Below are 24,437 nucleotides of genomic sequence, written 5' to 3'. Positions count from 1 at the left end.
GATGGGAATGAACAGCACCAAGAACGCAGGGAGCGTTTGTTGATATGAGAGCTGGCTAATGCACCAATTTCAAATCCGTCCCCGAACTCATCCCTATGCCTCGTCTCCGATGAGTTGTGGAGACTCTTGTCCAAACCAGATGTACGTGTATCACAACAAAAGTAGAGTGGCTGCTCCCAGAGAGAGGTAGGGTAAAGGAGGAGTTGTGCTTAGGCCTAGAGGAAATTCTGCTTTCCTGGACTCTGGGTAGAACGTCACAGACGTAACTGGATCATTGTTGCCTGTATTCTATCCTAGCAGGGGTTAAATGTGGTGGACAATTTTTCCTTTACAATTCACTTGTTGGCTTGACTTGGCGTGTCAGCTGAGCATGGCAGAGATTTGCATCTTCATAGCAACAGGGATACACTCTTGAAGTTGTCTTGAACTGATGATGTGCTCATCACATGGTATTGTCAGCCCATTGATCTGTGGCTGTGCAGCTAAGTATTAATGTGCATTACAAGCCCCCATAGTATTCTGAACTACCGTATTTTCATGACTATAAGGCGCACCTAAAAGCCTTCAATTTTTTCAAAAGCTGACCATGCGCCTTATAATCCAGTGCGCCTTATATATGGATCAATATTGAGCCACAACAGGTCTCGCTGTCAAGACGCTATCGGTGACCCTGCACGATCGGTGACGCGCATGCGCAGAAGATCCCGCCATCTTGGATCGCTAGCTAATACTAATACTTTACCTCAGAGAAAATACTTAAACAGCTGTTTATTCATTTTGGGAGTGACTGGAGTTGTCAGAAAGCTGGTTTGTAATCTATTAATAAAGTTTGACTGACCTATCTGACTGTTTTGTTGACATTCCCTTTAGCACAGCACCATCTAATGGATGCATAACGTAACCCCAGCCTTTACTATAGCGCCATATATATGGAAAAAGTTTTAAAATATGTCATTCATTGAAGGTGTGCCTTATAATGCGGTGCGCCTTATAGTGCGGAAAATACCGTAATTAATAGACTGTTCAAATGGGAAAAGTAAGGGACCACAATATGCAGATACAGTATAGGACCTGAACAAAAACTCTAAAATGTCCCTGTCAAGTGAAAATAAACGTCTTGTAAATTTGGCACACCACAGAGAACAGTATTGTTAACAAACGTGGGGAAAAAAAATACAAAAAAATATGTAAGTACTAGGGGTGTGAATTGCCTCGTACCTGACGATTCGATTCGTATCACGATTCACAGGTCACGATTCGATTCGATACCGATTAATCCCGATACGAATTTATAAGTCGATTGTTGCGATTTTTTTTCATTCAAATTTAGAAAATACTAATCAGTAAGCTTGTAGAGTGTAAGATTGATATGAAAATGTATTATTTATGTATCTGAAATTTCAGTCTTATAGAGGTTGTAATTTGTTTCATGTTTGAACAGCATTGAAATAAAATATTAAGGCTTAATGTTGCATTCATATAACATTCTTCCATGCTTAAGGTGTGAATCCTAAAAAAATAAAAAAATAAAAATAAAAAAATAAAAATAAAAATCGATTTTGCCTATTATTGAATCGATTCGAGAATTGCGCGATGTAGTATCGCGATATATCGATTTTTTTTTAACACCCCTAGTAAGTACAGTACATATAAAATAAGGCTCATGAAAAATCTATTTCACATTTCGGATTAGCCAGCCATCTGCCTTGGGTATGAAATCAAGTCAAATTTCACATCAAGGGATTGACATATCTTGCTTCACATGTCATGCATTTCCACTTGTTTGGCTTTTTGACAATCAATCTCAGTTGTAACTTAGCACAACTTCATCCATTTAATTTGGTAAATATAAGTACAGCATAATACAAATTGAAACACACCTTGTCAGGGATGCCTACTAAGTCAAAATCCACCCATTCAACCATTTTCCATAATACACAACCTCATGAGGGTCACGGGTGTGCTGGTGCCTATCCCAGCTTACTTAAGTTTAGAGGTACTGGTCTCCTACTGGTCGCCTGTCAATTGCCGTACATATGTATACTGAAGGCAAACATTGACAAACAACCACTAGCACTCATAGCTAAGGACAATGTAGGGTCTTAAATTAATCACATTGCATGCTTTTGGAGCATTGAAGGAACCTGGAGTAAAAGGCCAGAAGGAACTCCACACAGGAAAGCTGGATAAAACCACAACCCTCAGAACTTGATACCCAACACACTCAAATGAATTGCAAGTGCAACTGGGACTCTTTGATGACTTGTTGGACAACCTGTTCAATACATCCAGTTGAAGCTTCCCCCTTTGATTGAAACCTTGGAAAATAGTCTCAGAGGATTACAGGATTTGGGATTGAGGTTTAAGACTTACTTCATCTACTTAAAATATATCAAAGGCGCTTTCAATGTTGCAACACAAGACAATTACGACTTTTACAATAACATTAATCGGCAAAAATCTAATCACTTAGCAGGGTTAATTGATGCGACCTTCACAAAGCTGTTACTTGAAAGCTGTAATGACATTGCTTTTGTGTTATAGATCATGTTATGACTTTGGGGAGGTTAAAGTAAAAGGCCATTCATTTCCCTATAGATTGCAAAGGGAATTGAGCTCTACTGAATCAATGCAAACCAAATCAGATTGAGTCAACAAGAATCAAAAGGGATACGGCCCACGGGTGGACCCCCAAGTCACCTCTGAGGGAAATGTGTCTTTTTGACAAAACAGAGAAGCATCAATACAAGTAAACATTGTGATGATAGCATGCTTTTCAAACATTTTTTTTATTTTCAACGTGAAGGTGAAATTGCATGTTTTAATCATGAAAATAGTATTTGCGCAAGTGTTTACGATACAGGTGACAAGGTACTGTTGTAAAAATGAATGATAGTTTCCAAAAGGACCTCATCCGAATTGCGTAGGTCATAAGTGGGGACGGCGGTGCTACAGTGGGGAACTAATAGACTTCCTGCATCTGGTTTTCATTGTAAAGGGGATGTGTGTTTTGGATTAAATTGACATTGATTCCTCTGTTTTTCCTAAGACTCTAAAAATCCTTTACAGCTTGGCCATGTGGTGATTAACTACCATCCATCCCTCACCTCCACCGGCAAATAGCCGTGATGGTTATAAAAGATGTAATCAGGCTCCTGAATGCCACGTTGCTGATGTTCAAGAGGGTACAAAAGCACACTGTGGGCTAAATTATACAGTGAGTGACATCTCACTCCACGTAGACAGAAGCAGTGTGCTGTGATATTGCATTGCTTCCACCTTGCTGACTTCCTGACATCTCTGTGAGGCTTAGGGCAGACAGCGGAGACCTCAGAAGCCACAGCGTCCCTGTTGAGGCACACAAGGCAGCGTTCTGCTTCATGCTCCGCCGCCTTCTGCCACCGCCCTATGCCATTATGCTGCCAACACATGCAATTACAAGGAGTCATGTGGCACGTGCCGCAGTACGAAAAGAAATGCAACGAAGGCGACGCACGGGGAAACTGTCCCTGGGCTGACAAGAACACAGAGAAGCCAGAGGGGGCTAAAACTGGATGTTATGGCCATGACTACCAGTTACACGTAACATACAGTAAGAATCAATTTAAAGATCAAAGATTCTGAACTCAGCGTGAACTTTTAAGGATTAAGACAACGTCTCCTGCTCTGCAGCCTCGGGCACATCTGGTCTTTAAGGGCTCTGAGGGTCTGACCTTGTCTGGGAACCAGCTGCTTAGGGGTTCTCCACTCCAGGGCCAAGAGGGACTAATCTTTTCTTTGGGGCCAAAAAGAAGCTTAAACCTGAAAGAGGAAGTCGGGGCCTTGGCTTCAAACCTTACTTATACCTCTTTCCCTCTTCTTGGGTTTGTGCTGAGGGTTACTGCCTTAGAACTTTTGAGAAATAGTTATCTTAAGAGTCTTTAATGCCTCAAAGCAGTACATGAAAGTACTTGGAAGCTACATACACATATACTGACCAGCCACAATATGACCACTAGCACTATACCATATTTTCCAAGTAGTTGCCGTACAATTGGTAGGCAACAAGTCAAGGTGAGTATCCCGCTTCTAGCCCAAAAGGCATCGTTATACTTCTGTGTCAGGCTCACATGGAGACGTTACAGCGGAGCCACGCTCGCGCATGTGCCTCGATACACGTCTGTTTCTGCTGCAGTTTCACTCCAAGCCGGGGTGTCGCTACGGCTGCTTTTGGCTAGGATGCCACAAAGTGGAGATTTCTCTATTTTATTACCAATTCAGGAAGTCGTTTTTCATTTCAGGGACAAGAAACAAAGCCATGAGAACAGTTGACTCATCACTATGACAATTATTTATTGCCAATTTGCAACAGCGTTGGCCCTAAACTCATCAAAACACATCAGCCCCTTACTTAGCGAACAATTCTTGTCCGCCATTACAAATATTGTGGACAGCACTAAAGTTCCATATCTAAGCAAATTACTGTACAATCACAATAATAATCAATATACAGTTAAATGACTCCCTCTTAGAGAGTGTCAATTAAAACTGAAGCGTCTGTACATACTGCAGGTCCATCGTGGAAAGGATAAACTCTACAAGGACGCCAAATTTAAAAGCTGTCTTGATTTGATGGCGCCTGATTTATGGGGACAAACTATATGAAAAAAAACGACTGATGGACCAGACTGTTTGATGTAATCGTCATACAACCGCAATTACACACCTGCACGCAAGTCAGGAGCTAATCCTCGGTACATCAAATGATCCACTCACAACTGGGTGCAGTTTCTAAATGGCTTGGAAAATAGCCCTGCACTGCAGATCCAAGTGAGATACACCGAGAGGGGAGCGAGTGAGGGAAAGCAAAGAAGGGAAATGCTATGAGTAGACTGTGGGAGTAATAGAAAACCATGGCGGCCTCGCACAGTCACAACTGGTTACCTCTGTTGAAGAAGCACCGCAACACATTTCTTTGTTGAGGGGTGGAGCACACAATAGAACCGTTGAAGAACCCGTTGAACTTCTGGTACTGATGCCAGTGAGGTTTGTACACGAGATGCGAGATTTCCTTTATTTCACAGAGTAATGCATGAATCCGAATGACAATTCAGGCATTTGCAGGATGTCGTTAAACATGACATTTGGTATCGTTAGTTTAGTTAGTTTAATGAAAATCACCTGCATTTTCTGGATTTGATCATAAGGGTTACCTTAATCCCGGCATCACTGCACTTTAACTAAATGATTGATGAGGCTCATGCGACCGTGCCACTTTGTGTGTCCACATATAAAAGCTGACTGTCCATGAATAATGGCCTGAATGTGAGCTCTCCTCTATCTAGTAACCGGTTACATTTCCTCATCGAAGTGACGAGTGCTGGCTAAGGCTAAAAGCATGAAGCAGATGGAGCTCCCAAGTGCACTTGGATTTAATCAAAAGATGTAGGTCAGGTGGATAACCCAAAGCAGGGGTGATGTCTATGTTTAGCAACAAGAGACGCATTATTTAATAGACTTTTAAAACATTTTCAGTAAGGCTAATTTACACAGCGCACTGGTGAAATATTAAACCGTGGGAAAGTACACTGGCCCGGTGGCTCACTCAGAGCTCTGAGCTCAGGGTCAAGCCCTTCATAAATTCACTCTATTTTTTTGTCAAGCTAATTAAAATGAGAAGTCTTTTCTTTCTGTAGGTGAAACCAGACAAGACAAGACTATGGTACATGCTTTGTGAAATGAGTAAATTTCTAATATCTCATGCAGGCATTCAAATAAGAGCTCATTCAGTCCTGGGGCATATACAATATTAGCACTTGTGATGCAAAACAATAAATGTATGTAGCCGGATTGGTTAATGTGTCCTCTAGACAAAAGATCAATATCACAAGTAAAGGACTCAAGTCAGACTCAAGTCTCCAATTTTAGGACTTGGTTTGAACTACATGACTTGATTGTCATTCTGTTTAGTTTTACATTGTTTACACTTAAAACTGGCAACTGCATGCTATTATTCACAAAGACCAGCAAAACATGTTTCATTGATGTTACTCTTATGCTTTACTGTGCAGTCAAATGTTCCTTGCTTTGCACCACCAGTATAATATTTTGGGAATCATGGGTTGTGGTTTATTTCTTATTTACACTATAAATACAGACGATTCCAATCATTTTTAGTGGATGTTTTTATGTTTTATTTTTATGAAACTTTAATGATGAAAAGGTCAATTGTTATGTTTCACTGTACTATAGTTGTAAATGAGCTACCCAAGTGAGTGACTGTATTAAAGTTCAGTGGACAAAGGAGAAATGCAGGTCTTGTTCACACCATAAATTCTTTAAGGGTGACTACATTTTCATGTTATGGCATGTATATTATACATGTAATAAACGTAAATAGTGTCCAGAGTACCGTATTTTTCGGATTATAAGTCGCAGTTTTTTTCATAGTTTGGCCGGGGGTGCGACTTATACTCTGGTGCGACTTATCTGTGAAATTATTAACATTATTCTATCATTTCACATGTTATTTTCACACTAAACTGCAAGAGGGCGCTCTAGGCCTGTGTTGATAAGTTCAACATTGCATCGTCTACCTCCCGAGTTTGGGGAGTTGTTTAAAAGTGACACCGAGGATGAAGATTTCATTGGATTTAGTGATTTGGAGTGAAACTGATAGTTGAATATGAATAACTTGTAGTGATGGGAACATAATTCACCCACGGAACGTTGGGACGAAGGGAGAGTTCCGGGTGGGAAGGTTTTGTTATGTGGAAAAGGGGAGTTAGCCTGTTAGCTTCTAGCTGAGTGGGGAGTTGCTGTTAAGACCTCAGAAGCTGATGTCAATAAAACGCCAGCCTTTCGCTACGTGCTTCAACACTCCGCCTCCGACTCCCGTCACTGCTCGCTACAAACTCTTAATATGTTACGTCGTTACTGACATTACCAGGCATGTCAGTCATGTAACGTTTGTATACCGTACGCTTATTCAGCCTGTTGTTCTCGCTTTTATTTTTATTTATTTTTAAATTGCCTTTCAAGATGACATGTATGTTTTTGGTGTTGGATTTTACCAAATAAATTTCCCCCAAAAATGCGACTTATACTCCAGTGCAACGTATATGTTTTTTCCTTCTTATTTATGCATTTTTTGGCTGGTTCGATTTATAATCCGGAGCGACATATAATCCGAAAAATACGGTAGAGTTAGATCACCTCAACAGCGATAGATTAACTCTGCCTTGCACTTGCATGTCTCTAGTTTGAGAGAAGTCACCACCATTTTCCTTGCTTATTACTGGGAAACACCAACGACAAACAAAAAAGTTTGGCCCACAAAGTCATTTTTACTCACAGAAGAGACTGTGGTCAACAGCAACGTGCTTCAAATGCATTCTTGAAAAGAGGTGTTCTCAATTATGGTTGGGTTACAGTTGATAATCTTCGATATAAATTAAATCTAAATTTGCATAGGCGGGCTAAACCGTCGCTACTTCGGCCCATCATTGGCAGATAACCAACTTTCGATTGCACAATTTGATAATGACATCCTGACAGTTGCCTGATGTCTTTTTAACAAACCAGGCTTATTCAAATGTGCCATTTTAGCTGGCAATATCGCTACTGCGCTTTTGACGTCACTTCATCTCATCGACCAATCTCTATCAGGAAACAGTTGTCTAAAATCTCACTAATATGTCTAGAGAGGAAAACAGTGTGCTTCTTAGCAAAATTGAAATGTAAATACAAAAAAAAGTTGATTGTCTAAAAACTTATTAATAAGTGGAAATGTGTTTTGTTTTTTTGTCTAGTTGTAGGTGATGCAATTATTTATTTACAGCGAACTTGTGGTGTCTTGGTTTTTGATTGTGAAAATCTGGCCACCTTAGACTTGACTGAAACTTGAAGATTATGACTTCAGACTTACTTGTGACTTGCACAAACCATATTTAATCTACTCACACCTCTAATCAATATATAACAAAGTTTTCTGCCATAACTATGAAAGACAATTCACTTGGTGAAAACAGAGGAAATATCTCAAACATATTCACACGCACACACACGCACGCACGCATGCACACGCCAACCCTTGCTCATACACGCACACCCACACACACACCCACGCACCCCCACACAAATCACACACTCACCTAGACAATTGTGCCCATCATGTGCCAAGCGGAAGCCATCATAGCATGTGCACCTGTAATTTCCCGGAATGTTGATGCACTCATGGACACAGCCACCATTGTATTCGGTCGCACACTCGTCGACATCTGCAAAAATCAACAACAACAAATGAAGACATTAGAGCAGACACGTCATGTCCCAGTTCATAACTGGATGATTTTGATAGCAGAAGTGGTGCCTTGACAATAATGTCTTCTACATATAATTATTGCATCTCTAGCAAGGCAGTATTTTGAAAGTAGTGAATTTTAAACAGGGTTAGCTTCTTTTCCCTGTCTTGGGTCACCGCGTCCAAGCCCATTGGAGCCAATGGAGACCCACGTTGCCTTTTTGGGCTGTGCAGGTTAAATCAATTTTTTTTTCCAGGCATTTTTTTTTTATGCTTTGGGTATCCACTTATTTAGCGTACACTGTTAGGAAGACAGCCAAGCCAGCTGCAGCAGCACATGTTCATGATGGTAACACGAGGTGAGAAGGCCAACTTCAAAATAAACCTTAGCATACCAATAATATATAGACATCACTTATTTTCAAGTTGCGTCACGGCGTAACGGCTGACTTGACTTGTTACAGACGTCAACTCAGCAACACGCCGTCAAGTTGACATCAAGTTCAATAGATAATTATTTGTTTATTTAAACATTAATTTTGTTATTAAAAAAAAAAGTAATTTTACATAGCACAATGTGATTTCAACTGACTGTGTTAACCAGAACAACAACTAATTTATTGTAATCAGCCATCTTTGTTGTGTATAATGGGAGCTTAATGTTTATATTTTTTATTATAAATGTTTTCAGGCTCGAAAAAATCTCACCACACAGTATATCGACTTTTCTCATCGAGGCATTTACATTTTCTCACATTTCTCACTCAATCTCAATGTTCAAACCTTCAGAAATTTTATAAAATAGGTACATTACTGTTAAAAATAAAAAATAAAAAAAAATGCATGGAAAATTGCACACAAAAAAAAAATCCGCGAAACAGTGAGGCCACAAAAAGTGAACTCTGTTTTTTATATATATATATATATATATATATATATATATATATATATATATATAACACTGTACTGGGATATATAGGTCTGCCTTTAGATTTATCTGTTTTTTTTGTTTTTTTTAATGTATCAAAAGTACGAGTGGTATCGGTACTGAAGACATGCAAGAATAAAAAAAAAAATCAAAATTCAGTGTGCAGCTGTCGCCAGAGAGGAATCTTCTCTGCATTGTTAATGGTAATAAGGTTACAAAGGGTAAAACGGTGCATACGAAATAACCATTAACGCCACAAAGTAAATTCACAAGTGCGACAAGCAAAGAAATGTGTCCCATAAAAACGGAGCGGAGGATGACGTTTACAGAAAGATGGCAGATTGGTTTGACAGTGGGAGTGAGGTTGTCTGTAATAGTTATGATGATGGCTGCGGGGCCCCACTGAGAAGACCGGGACACGACGGATTGCGAACACTGTGCACATCCACTCAGCACTTGCTGGCCCATTTAGGCCCTATGATCCTGGTCGTTCAGCTTCTCTTTGAGGCTGCCGCTCTCAAGGCTTAATTAGACTTGACAGCGGAGGGATGGGACCAAGACAAAGGAACACTCTCTGCTCCCCACGTCTCTTCTTCCCACACATCAGCGCCGTTCGCCAAGCTCAGCACAAAATTGCCCATCGCTCTCCCGCTCCTCTTTTGACTTGGAACACGTACATGAAAAACAGATTCTGCTCGCTCGGTATTCTAAGCTTTGCTAGTCGCAGCATGAAGACGTGGTTCGCAATCATACACACTCCCCTCCGAATGGGTTTATTTTTGGTTGTAAATTGAGTTGACATCCCAAGATTAATATGAGACAACAGATTAACATTTCAACTCGTATTCCCAGGTATGCTCATCTAGATATGATACACAAGTTGAACAACATCCATTTTTCATGTGAGCAAAAACATCGAAACTTGTGCCTGATAGTTGTGTTTTGTTGCCCAAGTGGGTTCTGTTATGTTCAAACAATAAATAATGCTGAATAATTTGGGTTTTGTTTAGTGCTGTCAAAGTGAAAGTGTTAACTACTTAATTAATCACAAAAAATTATCGCATTAATCATTGCATTACCACAGATTAATCACACTATTAATTTTGACCGCAGATTATCCTTTTTAGCCGACAGTAGATGGTTACATTAAAGGTAGCTGTTGGATTTTGAGCAATAAACATAACTACATGCATTAAAGTAAATCACTTAATAAATGTTTACATATGCTGTAGGTCATTTTTTCCCCATTTTAAATTATGCAAATAATTAATTGATTAGAAAAAGCAGGATGAGCGTGAGCAGCGGTAAAAAATGGGGGAAAAAAAGCTTTTTTAAGTCAGTGATTAATCATGATTAATCAAAATTCTACAATGTGATTAATCTGATTAAAAAATGTAATCGTTTGACAGCTCTAGTTTTGTTTAAAGACGTAACCAACATGAAAATCAGAGAGCTGTTGATGCGTCAAAAATAAGCTATTGATTGTCATGTGGCAAAAAAAAAAAAAAAAAAAAACAGAAAGTGGCCATATCCAGTCCAACAATTTCTAATGTTCTGAAGAAGAAACCATCAAGACACTTGGGCCTCATTCACCGTATGTACACACGCATACGCACTTAAATTTGGACGGATTCTTCAAACATCTACAACCCACTCAGACCTTGCATACACACAAATTATGATGAATTAGCTTTCCTTTTTGCCCAACATACACAATGTATTGAAACTGCTTTTATTTCTATAATCTATAATAATGATTTTAACAATCAGAATTTAAATCCCCCATTTGCTGATGAGTTAAACGCGAAGGACACTTTCAGCCTGATGCCCTTCACGCGCACGTATGCGCGTATTTAAATGAATCCGCCGCTGTGTGAGCATCTGCAATTTTCACTCAATGAGCAGATTGAGCGAATACACTTTGATCGCACGCGTGAAAAAGGCATCGGACTGCTTGCATTTCCTGGTTAATCTTCAAAGTTCTTTTATTGATCAAGTCTACATGCACACGACAAAGCAACATTTCCTGACATTTACAATTGACAAAAATCAAAGGCATACACACAAGCAGGCTTGCCTGTGACCTATATATATTTTCTGTCACTGGTTTCAACACTAATTTCATGTATTCTGCCCACTATGCCAACTCTTTGTTGTGCTATATTCATTCCTTACTACAACAACCTGTGCAGTGTTTGTTCACTCTCGGCTCTTAATTAATTTTCTCTCTTAATTTTCGCTCTTAATAATTTTTTCCGATGATTGTTTGGGTTTAACTTAAGAATGATTTAACTCTTTGACCGCCAAAAGCGTTTAATAACGTTTAGTGAAATCACGATGTATGCCGCCATAAACGTTAAGTGACGTCAACTACTTTTTTTTTGTGTGTGTGAATATATCAGTGGTCAGTGCAACGTCCAAGTGCCGCGCAACCGGGTCAATGAGTTGTGAAATCAAAAACACCCACTAACTATGGCCAGCAGATGGCAGCGGTAGCTGCTCGGGCCCTAACTAGAGCTGCGAATTACATGAATGAAACATGACGCAATCTGATGAAATAGAACGTCTTCAAGGCTGACGTGAATCATCAAAGCCTTTGTAACATTAAACCTAATTTGACAGTGTGTCACTAAACAAAAAATATTAGTATCAAAGTCACTGTTGTGGAGGAAATGTATCGTTTCTTTTCAAATCTCAAATGACCTATTTTCAAATGGTGATTACTAAAGAACGGAAGAAGGTAGAAACATACTTTTTTTCTAATGAAAGAATGGAATGCGATCTTTCATGTGCTACCCATGTTGTTTATGGAGCAAAAAACAAACAAACACAATATTCTGTTTGCTTCGAAAAATTAGTTAAAATGCTCTAAATCCGCTGGCATTGGGGGTTGTTTTTTTAATAACGTGTGGCAGTAAAAGAGTTAAAAATGCTTGAGCATCTTTGCTTGATCATCATTTTATGTTGTCAATTTCTGTGTTCACATTCCGATGATACGAACCTTTTGAAAATAGGATAAAGATTAAGAAGGTTATAGACATTTTGGGCCTCTTATGTCATAAACTTTTGGCATTGGCTGAGATGCCGTCAAACGGATGTCCCTTTATAGGGCAAAAGAAAGTGCACGCCACGGGCCGTCATTTACAATGGATTCTTATCTGGGGCGAATACACTCAACTTGTGTGCAGAGTAAGAACTTCTCCCCATTTATTAGTGAATGAGGCCCATTAAGTCAGCACATCAAGGAAAGCAACAGCAGCTGATGACATTTTGAGAGCTGTAAAGAATGTCCTAAAGTAACTCTAATGATATCAGCAACAACATCCAGAAGGCAGGAGTTTAAGTATCACAGTCTACTACACAGTCGAAGTACGGAGGTGACACTAGTAGAAGATGTAAACCACTAAATAGCAGGAAGAACAGGAAGGCAAAGCATGATAAAGCTACAGAGACAAGCCTCAAAAATACAAAGTTTTATGGACTAATGATACAAAGATTAACCTTTATCAAAGTGATGGAACGGCCAGAGTTCAGGATCTACTCTTGGTCCCTAACATGCAAGCTCATCTGTGAAACAAATTGTGGATTCAAAAGTCAAGGTATAGTGTTCGCAGGGTTTCTCCTAGGAAAAGCTCTTTCTTGATGCAACACCTAACACATGATGAAAGGCGTACGCAAAATGAACTGACAAGCCTCCACAAATATTTTAGCTGCAAATATAAAGGAAATAGTGACCAAACTGATAGTGCTATTCTCCTATATGATTCAAAACATAGAGGAGGTCATCAGGAACAAGAAATGGAAGATTTTAGACTGGCCAAGTCAATCTCCAGATTTCATGCAATTTACCTTCCAACCTTCCACCTCTACACCTACGTCCCAAATTAAATACTATGACTAAATATTTGAGTGGTTAAATTGAAATATTTTTAAAAAATATATATTTTTGGGTTGACTTCCTCATTAACTCATTTGCTTCCAAAAACGTTCTATTTTAAATTTTGCCATGGTCCCAAAAAGGTATATATACACTTTTTTTTTTTTTTTTTTTTAATGCTAGAGCATAGAGAAGGCTTTGATGCAGCCTCCGAACTAAAGAGAACGGTTGAAGCAATGGTAGTTATTTCAAAAACGGCCTCCAGGTGGCAGCAGAGTATAAGAGATTAACCAGGGCCATTTCCTTTTCCCCAGTGTTTTAAACAAGTTTTTGAATAATAATAATGTAGCTATATTCTAATGCTAATTGGTGTAAAACGGAATCAGATACAAATATACTTTTTTTCCTGATGAAAGAAGAGACTCTAATCTTTAGTTTGATAGGTTCCATGTTTTTAGAACAATAGAACAATTTTCTGTGGGCCTTGCAAAATCAGACAAAAGTGAAAATGGCTGGAAGTGAATGAGTTAAGGAATCATCCACCGAAAGACCTGAAAATAAATTATTTACAATCTTTTATGTCCACTGTAAACAGAGCAGCCACATTATGATTACTTGCACAATATAATGATATCCACAATGAACTACTACTCAATCCAATATGGTATGAATTAGTTTGAGAAGGTGATGCAATGTGTTTCTTGCTGTCATTTGAGTCAAGTAAATAATGGAGGTAGCAATATGATGATACAGCTCTCATATTGTTTTTTAAAAGTGGTCACAGTGTGTTGCTAGTTGAATCTCGTCACTTATATTAAACTGAAGCAACTACCTTATCATTAAATTGAACTTGCTGTGCAAAAATATCAATATTTTAGAACTGTCTGCGAACCCTAATCCTCTGATTGATGAAGACTGAACACTGCACATATTTTACCAAGTCTTCACAAATCAACTCCGATGGCCAACAGGCAAAAGGCCATGGCCGTCACTCAGTCAGTAATAAAAAAAAGAAAACATTGTGATTATGGCTTTGTAATAACACAAATAAGATTTGTGGAATATCCTGATCCAGTGTGTTTGAGTTTGGGAGGGAGGGAAAGTCTTCAAAAACCCCTGCTGGAAATAACCCTGACTGCTTGGCTGTACCTCTGACTGCTATTTCAGCTGCAGTCTTAATTCTGTCCAACATGTGTATAGGAAATTTACTGCTTCATTTCATCTTGTCATAAAGGAGCACTCGGCAACTGGCTTTTCTCATCCTCTGTCCACTTCTCACCCCCTCGTTTCTCTTTTGCTCTCATGGCAAATACGGAGTGCGGCAGAAGCTCTTATCAAACTAAGTGTACAGAGTTTTGCAATCAATAAAGCAAATCAACATTAGACGCATGTCTTTTTCAGTAAAAGTTCTCTCCATAGTCCCAAATTGAAACACTTTACCTTCACAATGTTTGCCATCTCCTTTATATCCCGACTTGCAGATACATTTGTAGGATTTCAGTGTGTTCTGGCAGATGGCGTCGATGCTGCAATTGTCAAGCGCCTCTGCACACTCGTCCACATCTAGAAAGGAAGAAAGAAGTTGTTAAGTGGATCCCTCCACAGAAAAGAAAATCCATGTGAAGCTATTTTAGCTTATTTTATTTTATTTTATTTTATTTCCCACATCTAGCAGCAAAAGAGTATGTTGGATTTACATAAAAGTATGGGCATTGGTTGGCCCCTAAGTTGGTACAGGTGATGACAAGCAAAAGTTTGAAGAGCTTTATTAGCTTTATAGTTTAGGGTTGATGAGAATGAAAGACCAGATGTATTCCTTTTGGGAGATGATTAAAAAAAAAAAAAAAAAAAAAGTAGTAGTGTATACTTTATGTGTATTGTATTATTCCGCTGCCCTCTAGCTTGACTTTCTCTTTAGGGCCAATCTTCATGCATGTGACTCAACATGAAAGACTATAGTATATATTAGCTGGCTACACAACAAATGATTGGTCATTTATGTCCGACTTACTCTTCATTGGTCAGTGGTAAGATAATCGTTTAAATTGAGCCAAAATTGCATTAATCAACAAACGAAATGTATCGTTTTTAGGGCCCACTGCTGAATAAAAATAATGGATCATTTGACCAAGAAACATCTTTACAAAATATTGAAATAGTGAAAGTGTAAAATGCAACTCACTTTATAATTCTATTTAATTTGTGGTTATAACAACAAACAGTCATGGTTTGATTCAGCAAACAACATAAAACCAACTAAAAAATATATATAAACGTCATCCGGGCTAGTTGCTGCCAACTGCTACTAGTCTCAAAGCTAATGTAGTGCAAATGCTGTCAGTGGGATGTGACACTAAAAATTCATGAGTTTACACAGCATTCACAGTTCAATGAGCCAGCAATTAGCATGTGCGTGTGTGGGCATTTAGCATGCATGGTAAAATCCATTCACTTTTGCTGTTTTATGTTTAGATTTTTTTTAAGACTTTGAAGACTGGACCGAAGACCATAATCAACCACAACCCTTCAGCAAATAAAAATACACTCACTAAAATGCAAACAGTAGTTGGACTTTAAAGATCTGAAGAAGCAATTAGTCACCTGCATCACTAAAAATGACCATTAAAGGGAAACTAAACCCAGACGTTTTTAAAGCAAGACTACATTGTACAAGCCAGCTCTACTAAAAATGGACCAATTACTGTATTGGGTTGACGGTTTACCATTAAAAAGTCAAGGTTTCAATAACTGCTAATACTGACTGTGAGCAGAAAAGTTGAAGTGACTTAGCTATAAGGAGGGCACAATGATCGGCTTTTTGCAGATATTAGTAAATGAGCCACCTGTTTAGAAGTTATTTGCTCCAAATTAACTTTTTGTCCTTCCTTCTCGGCAATCAAAGAGACGAGGTGTGAGCAGTTACACACAAACTAGATAGCTCATGCGCATTGTGAGTCAATGTAAAGTAACACATCACATGGCGGCCATCTTGGGACACAGCTGCTTATTCACTCCTAACATTACAGTCAATGGAGCACGGACTTTGTAAATTCTCAATCAATTTTTATTTTTGTTGTTACACACAGATGACACAAACAACTATGCTGCGTTTAAAAAAAATTATATCTGCAATTTAAACATTTAGCCTGAATCATAGCCACGTGAATAAAGTTTGTAATAAACGATCCATTAGTAAATCCGTCGAGAATTATTTCAGTATTTAAGTGGGTAGCTCCACCTTACCACCGATGACAGCACAGCGCACCAGAGCAGTCCTCTGTCCTAAAATGGCCAACTAGTGACGACGCTGCAGACTCCGCCTTAAGCCATCTAGTGTAAATATCTATGGTTACGCACATCGGATGAGGAGGCAGGGAGCAAGACAAAATAGACACTGCGCAAACACAGAAGACTTTTTGCTGATGTGCATTGTTCTGATACTAGTTAACCCAAGGACAACATGAGTAGCACACGAATCTGGTGTAAAAATAGTTCACAGAGGATGGGACATTCTGACTTACTAAGAAGAATTACATCAGAAGAATATTTATTTATTTATTTATTCGTTTAAACATGGTATGTTTCTACCATACCAAATAATATTTTATACATCCATCCATTTTCCTGAACTGGTTGCCAGCCAATCACAGATCAATATTTTATTTAAAAATAAAATGTTTTGTGTTCAATGGAATAAAATGTTTTAATTGACCCAAATATTTCAAACACGGTCATTTTAGAATTGAAACTTTAATGCTGTGGTACTTTCATACATGATTTTTTTTTGCTCACGCCTATCCAAGGTTATTTTAGTTAACTAAAACTAACAAGAAAAAAAACAAACTAAAATTCAAATAACAATTTCATTAACAAAATAAAATAAAAACGAAAATGCTTTTTAAAAAAAAACTACATTTTATGTTTACACAACTAAAACTAAGCAAAAATATCATTCATTTTCATCGTTGGTCATTAATTTAATGCATGAGCCTTTGGGGTTGATTTTAAATATGAATTTAAGTGGATTTATTTTGATATTAACTGGAATAAGTACGATTGAAAATGTGTCACACAGAAGTGACATCTTCTAGCAGCAGCCAATAGAAAAGCACCTTCAGATGACGTCGCTCCCATGGTGGTTTTGAATATTGCGCACAAGTACACTTTTTTTTTTTTTTTTTTTAAGTAAAACTAACTATACCTAAACTAAAACTGAGCATTTATCAAATAACTAAAACTAATAAAAACTAACAAAACCACCCTGAAAATGAATTAAAACTAAATTGAAAAAAAAACAAAAAAAAACTCAAAACGAAATAAAAACTAACTAAAATGAAAAATTCCAAAACTATAACAATTCTGCGCCTATCATACCGTCAGATTCTATTGGCCCTTGCCGAGCTGCGTGACACTGAATTGTCGACTGAGAGTGTGTTGAGAGTGCTGAATTTAAAGTTTGATCCTGTGTACACTGTGGCTGAGATAAAACATGCAGCGGCCAATCAACAGAGGAGAGCGTCTTGCATCAACTTCAGCCGCAATAAGAAAACCAGATCAACTCACAACTCGCTAGGTATACTACCTGTACTCTCGATGATGACGTCAATGGTCATGCTCGTTTTTGAATATTTAATGACATTGAATGTAGAATATTTAGTATGGTTTACTTGGTAAATGAAGCAGGCAGAAATTGATGGTACGCATTTGAAAATTCACACTCCATGGGGATAAAAAGACTGAAATGGTAAGTGATCCCCCGTCCCCCCCCCCCCCCCCCAAAAAAAAGTGATTGATCAATACTTTGTAAATTTAAGTAAACATCAGCTGACATTAAAAAGATATGCACATTTCAAATAAAGCAAGGCATTTCATTCAAGTATTCCATTGAAAGTTTTAATTGCAGCAGCCTGAATATTTGGGGTGCGAATGTGAAAAGATAAGCATGGAAATGGATTCAAGCAGATGCACGGTCAGGTCCGCCTTTACGGAACCCCTAATCCAGCCAAATCCTAGCTAACTAGCCCAGGTGTTCAGGATTACCCCTCTGCACATCGGGGAAGGGCAGTTTAATAAGGTTTACATAGCTTCCAATATCCACTCTTATCACAAGCCCTCTGCAGGAGCCGGCAGATCCCACTGGGAAATGACCTGCAACATAAACCCCTCATGCTTAGCACATTGCCTATTCCTGGAGGACACGAGGTCTGCTGAGGTGACGAGCACAGTAACAATGCAGAATGCTTGCACGATCGTAATCATAAACTCGAGCAGCTCCGTGAAGCATTCGGTTGCAACTGTAATGGGAACAAGTTTGTCCCATGAATGTTTATTAAAGTTGGTTTTACTTCAGCAAGAACATCAAGCTCCAAGGTCAGAATATATAGGGAGACCAATGTTTTCAGGCTCCCTGCAAAAGATTTATTTCCAGAGATTACCGTATTTTTCGGATTATACGTCGCTCCGGATTATAAATCGAACCAGCCAAAAAATGCATAATTAAGAAGGAAAAAACATATATAAGTCGCACTGGAGTATAAGTCGCATTTTTGGGGGAAATTTATTTGGTAAAATCCAACACCAAAAACATACATGTCATCTTGAAAGCCAATTTAAAATGAAAATAAAAGAGAGAACAACAGGCTGAATAAGTGTACGGTATACTAACGTTACATGACTGACATGCCTGGTAATGTCAGTAACGACGTAACATATTAAAAGCGAAAGGCTGGTGTTTTATTGACATCAGCTTCTGAGGTCTTAACAGCAACTCCCCACTCAGCTAGAAGCTAACAGGCTAACTCCCCTTTTCCACATAACAAAACATTCCCACCCGGAACTCTCCCTTCGTCACAACGTTCCGTGGGTGAATTATGTTCCCATCACTACAAGTTATTCATATAAGTTTACCAAACTATCAGTTTCACTCCAAATCACTAAATCCAATGAAATCTTCATCATCTGTGTCACTTTTAAACAACTCCCCCAACTCGGGAGTTAGACGATGCAATGTCGAACTTATCAACACAGGCCTAGAGCGCCCTCTTGCGGTTTAGTGTGAAAGTAACGTGAAAAAGTATAATAATGTGTTAATTTCACACATAAGTCGCACCAGAGTATAAGTCGCACCCCCGGCCAAACTATGAAAAAAACTGCGACGTATAATCCAAAAAATACGGTAATCACCTGATTATTCAGCAGATGAAATGATTGACTGTTAGGTCAGAAAATACTTTAACAATGTACAGCGGTGATGCATTCCTGTCCTCAATATTTTATTGTTCTAAAAAGCATTCGAGAGTATGATGCAAAAATGGAATTCAGTATGCAGTCGGTGTGGTCGTGGCTCCGCTCCTGCCAAGTTTCCTCCTGGCCATGTAGCAATGCGGAAGCTCCCCCAGTTGTTGTATTGATTTATATTATGTGAGAACAATAAGACATCTACTGTGGCTGAGTTGGTCTTTAGTCATCTGCCTTCCCAGGAAAAAAAAGAACCCACAAGAGGAAGTGTTGTTTTTAATGTGGAATGTATTCATTACTGTAATAGTCATGTTTGTTGGTGCCAGTGAATACGCTTAATGCTCGTCTTGCACTGCGAAGCAAGGTCAAAGAGTTTGACGAGTTTCTTGGCAGCTCTGTACCAGTAATCGAGGTTAAAATCCATCCTCGGCCTTTTTGTTGCATTTCATGTGTCTCGACTCACTATCAAATGCCCACCAAGGATTTAAGAGGGGGATAATCAGGTCAAACATCTTCATTTTTTTTATAAATCAAATTGTGGGCTGTCCATATTTGTTAGCAGGCATCCCTGCCTGCGTTCACTATGACAGAAACACACAAGAATCCTGCTTATCTTCATGTTATTAATGTTCCCACTGGATCAACAAATGTACTTTATCTTTCCAAGTTTGCTGCTCTGCAGCCCTTTGGCTTGTACTCAAACATTTAAGAAGTGAAAACAGAAGAAAGTTGATTTAATGTGGTCGTGACAGTCCTCCACATTCTATGCAACCTCTGCAGGCATATTTTGGCCGTTAGGTAAACAAAAATGACTGTATTTGGTGAAACCACCCACACCGGTTGAATATGTAACGTTGTGCCAGTCATCAAAAACAAAATCCCCTCTAATCAATGACAAATGGGAAATTTGTATAACAGCTACATCATTTTTCAAATCTGTCACCAAAGGAAATGCCAACCACCAGCCAAAGCACTAAACATTTTTTTGCAGTGACATGAAAATGACCAAAATGAGCAGGGTGGGAAGCCAAGCAAACATACGACTACCCTGTTGCTTTTGGTGTTAGCTGCACAAATAGAAATAAACACAGTCGCACGAACTCCGATCTCATCGTCTGACAAGTTATTGTTTGCAAGTATGTGCCCATGAACGAAAGAATTCCAGTGGACAACAAATGTTGCATATGCTCCAAATTGTTTTGGCAAGGAAATAAACATGTCAGAGTCAATACATCCTTTGGTGGAGTCTGAGAAAAAAAAAATGCCGCATGCTCAGTAATGCCGCTCTGGTAATTGACTCATGCCCAAGATTGAAAGATTGGGTTTTCCCAGTGAGTTTCTTTCATTCTTTTGTGTTGACGAATCATACTTGTTGGGAACAAGTTAGGCCAGCAGAGGATGAAGCCAATGCATTGGGACAAGGACGAATAAACAAAGTCAAAACACACAAAAAGCACCAAAGAAGAAAGGGATGTTGGGGGAAAACCCAATCATATTTGGTCAAAATAGTTTTCACCAAAGAACGGAAAATTTTCCATGACGATGCCGTAAACGTTCCTTGTTTCAGCACATTTAAGATATATTAGCTATACAGAGAGTCCTCGAGTTAAGGCACACTCGACTTAAGGCGTTTCGATTTTACTACGGTTACGCCCGGTCCGCCATTTTGGCCTCGTGCGCCCATTTTGGCTCCTCGTCCGCTATATAGTCCGCAGTCTTTTCCTCTTGTCCGCTATTTAGCTCTTAGCTAGTGCTAACGCTTGTGCACTTGTGGGAGTATCTTTGGCTTTTTCGCTCTCTTTTTTTCCGCATAAGCCCCCCCCCCCTTCTTTTCCATCCACCTCTAAGCAGTAATGGTAAGTACAGCAGTACAGTAGTTGAATGTTATGCTTGATTAATTTCAAAATTCTCAGAGAAAGCTAGTGAGTCAGCAAAAATGTGGGTGCAATATATGGATTCAATGTGAAATTAATCACTCTTGTTCAAAGCAGAAAAACATTGAAAGCTTTAAACCATTCAGGACGCTAAATAGTGGCCTCTCGTACTTATGACAGGTGGTGTCATTAATTTGTTAAGCATCGGACAAAACTGGTGTGTTTCCGCATTATATGGGGAAAAAAGACAATGGCTGATGACTTGACTGTGATGAAAAATTTGTGAAAACTGTAAAATGATGATCGTTACCCAGATAGCAAAATGTGGTTGAATCAACGTTGAAATATAGTTCGGCTTAAGTGTTGAATCTACGTTGAGATCTAACGTTTAAATTATACAGAAAGTGCAAGGTTGATAAAATGTTGAGTCAACATTTGCTTTCCAACCATACATCACACAATATCAATGTGGTTTCAACCATCATCTAAATCAGAATCTACATGCATCTTTGGTTGAGTTTACATTGAATTCTAACGTTTAAATTAAACAGAAAGCGCAGGGTTGATAAAATGTTGAGTAAACGTTTTCTTTTCAACCATAAATCACACAATATCAATGTTGTTTCAACCATCATCTAAATCAGAATCTACATGTATCTTTGGTTGATTTTACATTGAATTATAACACTTAAATTACAGTGTTCCCTCGTTTTCCGCTGGGGTTAGGTTCCAAAAAATACCCGCAATAAATGAAATCCGCAAAGTAGTTAGCTTTATGTTTTATATTTATTAGAAATGTTTAAAGACTCTTAACACCCCCGACCCACACACCTGTCCCCAGAATACTTCCCCTCCCACTCTCCTAGTCCGTTTCTCAGCTGAAGGAAAAAAAAAAAACCAGAAGGGCAAACATAGATTCAACGTTAATTAAACATTGACCTTTCAAACGTTTTAATTCAACCAAAATACAACGTTGATTCAATGTTATCTTTTAAACACAAACTTCAATGTTAACATAATGCTGTTGAATCAATGTTGATTGACCAATCAATCTTCAACCGTAACCAAAAATCATCCATTTTAACCCTAATTCAAGGTTGATTAAACATCTTTTGCTATCTGGGTAGAAACTTCCTTTCAATAAACAAAACATTGGTATGTGTTATACTCGGTACAAATATAACTGCATACAGTACTCCAGACTCAAGAAAGTTACGGAAGAGTAGAAGTCAAACATGACCCATCTGGTTAGGAAAAAGTGAAAGTGTTTTATTTAGTTTATGAAAGTTTTCATGTTCAGGTGAGAAAGTTCCAAACGGACCTCCATGAACGTGATGTAATGATCAACTGTTTGTTCTCCAGTCTGATCCAAAGGCATCTTCATTTTGAATTACTTCATAATTTTGACACTGCATGTCAAGACACAAATACAATGAATATAAGAAGTCGTCACACCCCTATTCAAAAGCAAGGTTTATGATCTTCAAGTTTAGGCATCTCACACTCAAACAGAGTGGTATAGAGATGGTGGTATAAAATGAGTGTCTCGATTGTGAGAAAGGATGACACATTCATAGAGAGTCAGAACACCATGTAAATAAACGCCACTGATGGTTCAACTCGTGCTCATGACCTGTTTCTTAGCTGTATATCTGCCTTTCTCCATCTTGTTTTGGTTGTTTTATAGTTTGAGGTGTCACAAAAGCTACAAATATTACAGTCAAAGTACATTTTCTGCTTAGCACGTTTATTTTTGTAGCTTTTCTTTTTTCTCCACTTTTTTTTTCTGCTGAAAGAAGACAGTCTAATCTTTCTTTGGTGGGTTCAGTGCTTATATTGTCACAACCTAAGCACAGTATAATCTGAGGATCTTGAAAGATCAGTCAAAATGCTCAAAAACAGCTGGCAATATGGGGAACTCTGCTTTGTAAATGGCTGGCGGTGAATGAATAAGATGGGAGTCAGCACACACCTGCCACCACTTGTGCCTCTGATTACTCCCAAATAAAGTTCAGTTGTTTGAGTTTCAGACTTCCCCCAACTCGTCACTCTGCCACCCACTGGCTCAGTCTCGTACACGCCTCCTTAGTATTGGAGTTGAAATAGTAGCGTTTGTAAACATAGTTATATCAATTTTCAGTTTGCAGATTTATTAGCATAGCATGTGGTTAGTTTGTTTAGCAAAGAAATGTTGGCTGGGGGGCCGGTGGGGGCCTGCCGGGCCTCATTCTGCGGCGTTGGGCTTGGGGCTCCGGGTTGGCTCGCCGGCCGGTGGCCGCCCAGGGGGCGTGGGGGGTTGTGCCTTGATACTGCCGCAGCTTTGGGGATTCTGAGGGGGCCGTGCTCGTTTTCCTGGGCCACGGTCGACGGCTCCCCTCTTTGGTAGCAGTCCTTATGCATGCCAGATCAATCACACCAGCATCTACTGAAATTCAAACAGAATTTGCCTCTCCCTCCCACTGCTCGTTTAATCAGTGGGTGCTGGTGTCTGTGGATCTCACTTTGCTTCATCCAACCTTCCTTCCTTCCTCTCTTTAGTTTTTCCTCTGATCTCTTGAGATCGTAATTTGTTGGAATTTAGATGTTTCTGTGGTTGGCGTAAGACTCTGGTTTTGTAACCATGTGGATGGCAGGAGGTGTTTAGTTGGTGCTGGAATTCAATTTGATAGATTGGATGTGCTGGTGTCTGTGGATCTCACTCTGTTTCATCTATCCTTCCCTCCTTCCTCTCTTTAGTTTTTCCTCTGGTATCTTGAGATCACCTTAATTTGTTGGAATTTAGATGTTTCTGGGGTTGGCGTAAGACTCTTTTTGAAACCATGTGGATGGCAGCAGGTGCTTAGTTGGTGCTGGATTTCACTTTGATTTATCTTTCTTTTCTTTAACCATTCCTCTGGTCTCCTGACCTTCTGAACCTCCCGACTCTGAAGTATCCGGTTAAGGTGAAGGGTAATGGGATTTTTATTAGGTTTTAGGTGAATTAATGAGTACATATTTACATGAATTCACACGCAAGCACACATACGCGCACTCACACATCCACATACGCACAAAAACAAGAGAGCAATGAAAAAAAAAAAAGAAATGACACAGATTGTAGTTTTCACTGATGCTGTCAATCACAGACAGACAGCGCCCAACCCTCATCCTACTTGCAAGTTTAAAAAAAATGTCCTCTCTAGTAGACACATCATAGCTTAAAATTTAAAACTTTTTTTTTTCCTCAAAAATTTATTTTTC

At 38.9% G+C, this 24,437-nt stretch overlaps 1 protein-coding gene across 3 annotated transcripts in view; it reads right to left on the bottom strand.

Moving 5' to 3' along the window:
- LOC144013573 (signal peptide, CUB and EGF-like domain-containing protein 3) overlaps positions 1-24,437 on the bottom strand; it is a 118,389-nt gene that overhangs the window by 75,584 nt on the left and 18,368 nt on the right. For all 3 annotated transcript variants that reach the window (XM_077512629.1, XM_077512628.1, XM_077512630.1), the window contains exons 2-3: positions 14,527-14,649; positions 8,133-8,258 (exon numbers count right to left, since the gene is read on the bottom strand). In XM_077512629.1, coding sequence (XP_077368755.1) covers positions 8,133-8,258; positions 14,527-14,649 — 249 coding nt within the window. The remainder of the gene's footprint in view (positions 1-8,132; positions 8,259-14,526; positions 14,650-24,437) is intronic.

This window comes from Festucalex cinctus, chromosome 2 (assembly GCF_051991245.1).
Source record: "Festucalex cinctus isolate MCC-2025b chromosome 2, RoL_Fcin_1.0, whole genome shotgun sequence".
Taxonomy (NCBI): Eukaryota; Metazoa; Chordata; class Actinopteri; order Syngnathiformes; family Syngnathidae; genus Festucalex; species Festucalex cinctus.
The sequence above is the reverse complement of the archived record's forward strand: the minus strand, read 5'-3'. Positions and strand labels throughout refer to the sequence as shown.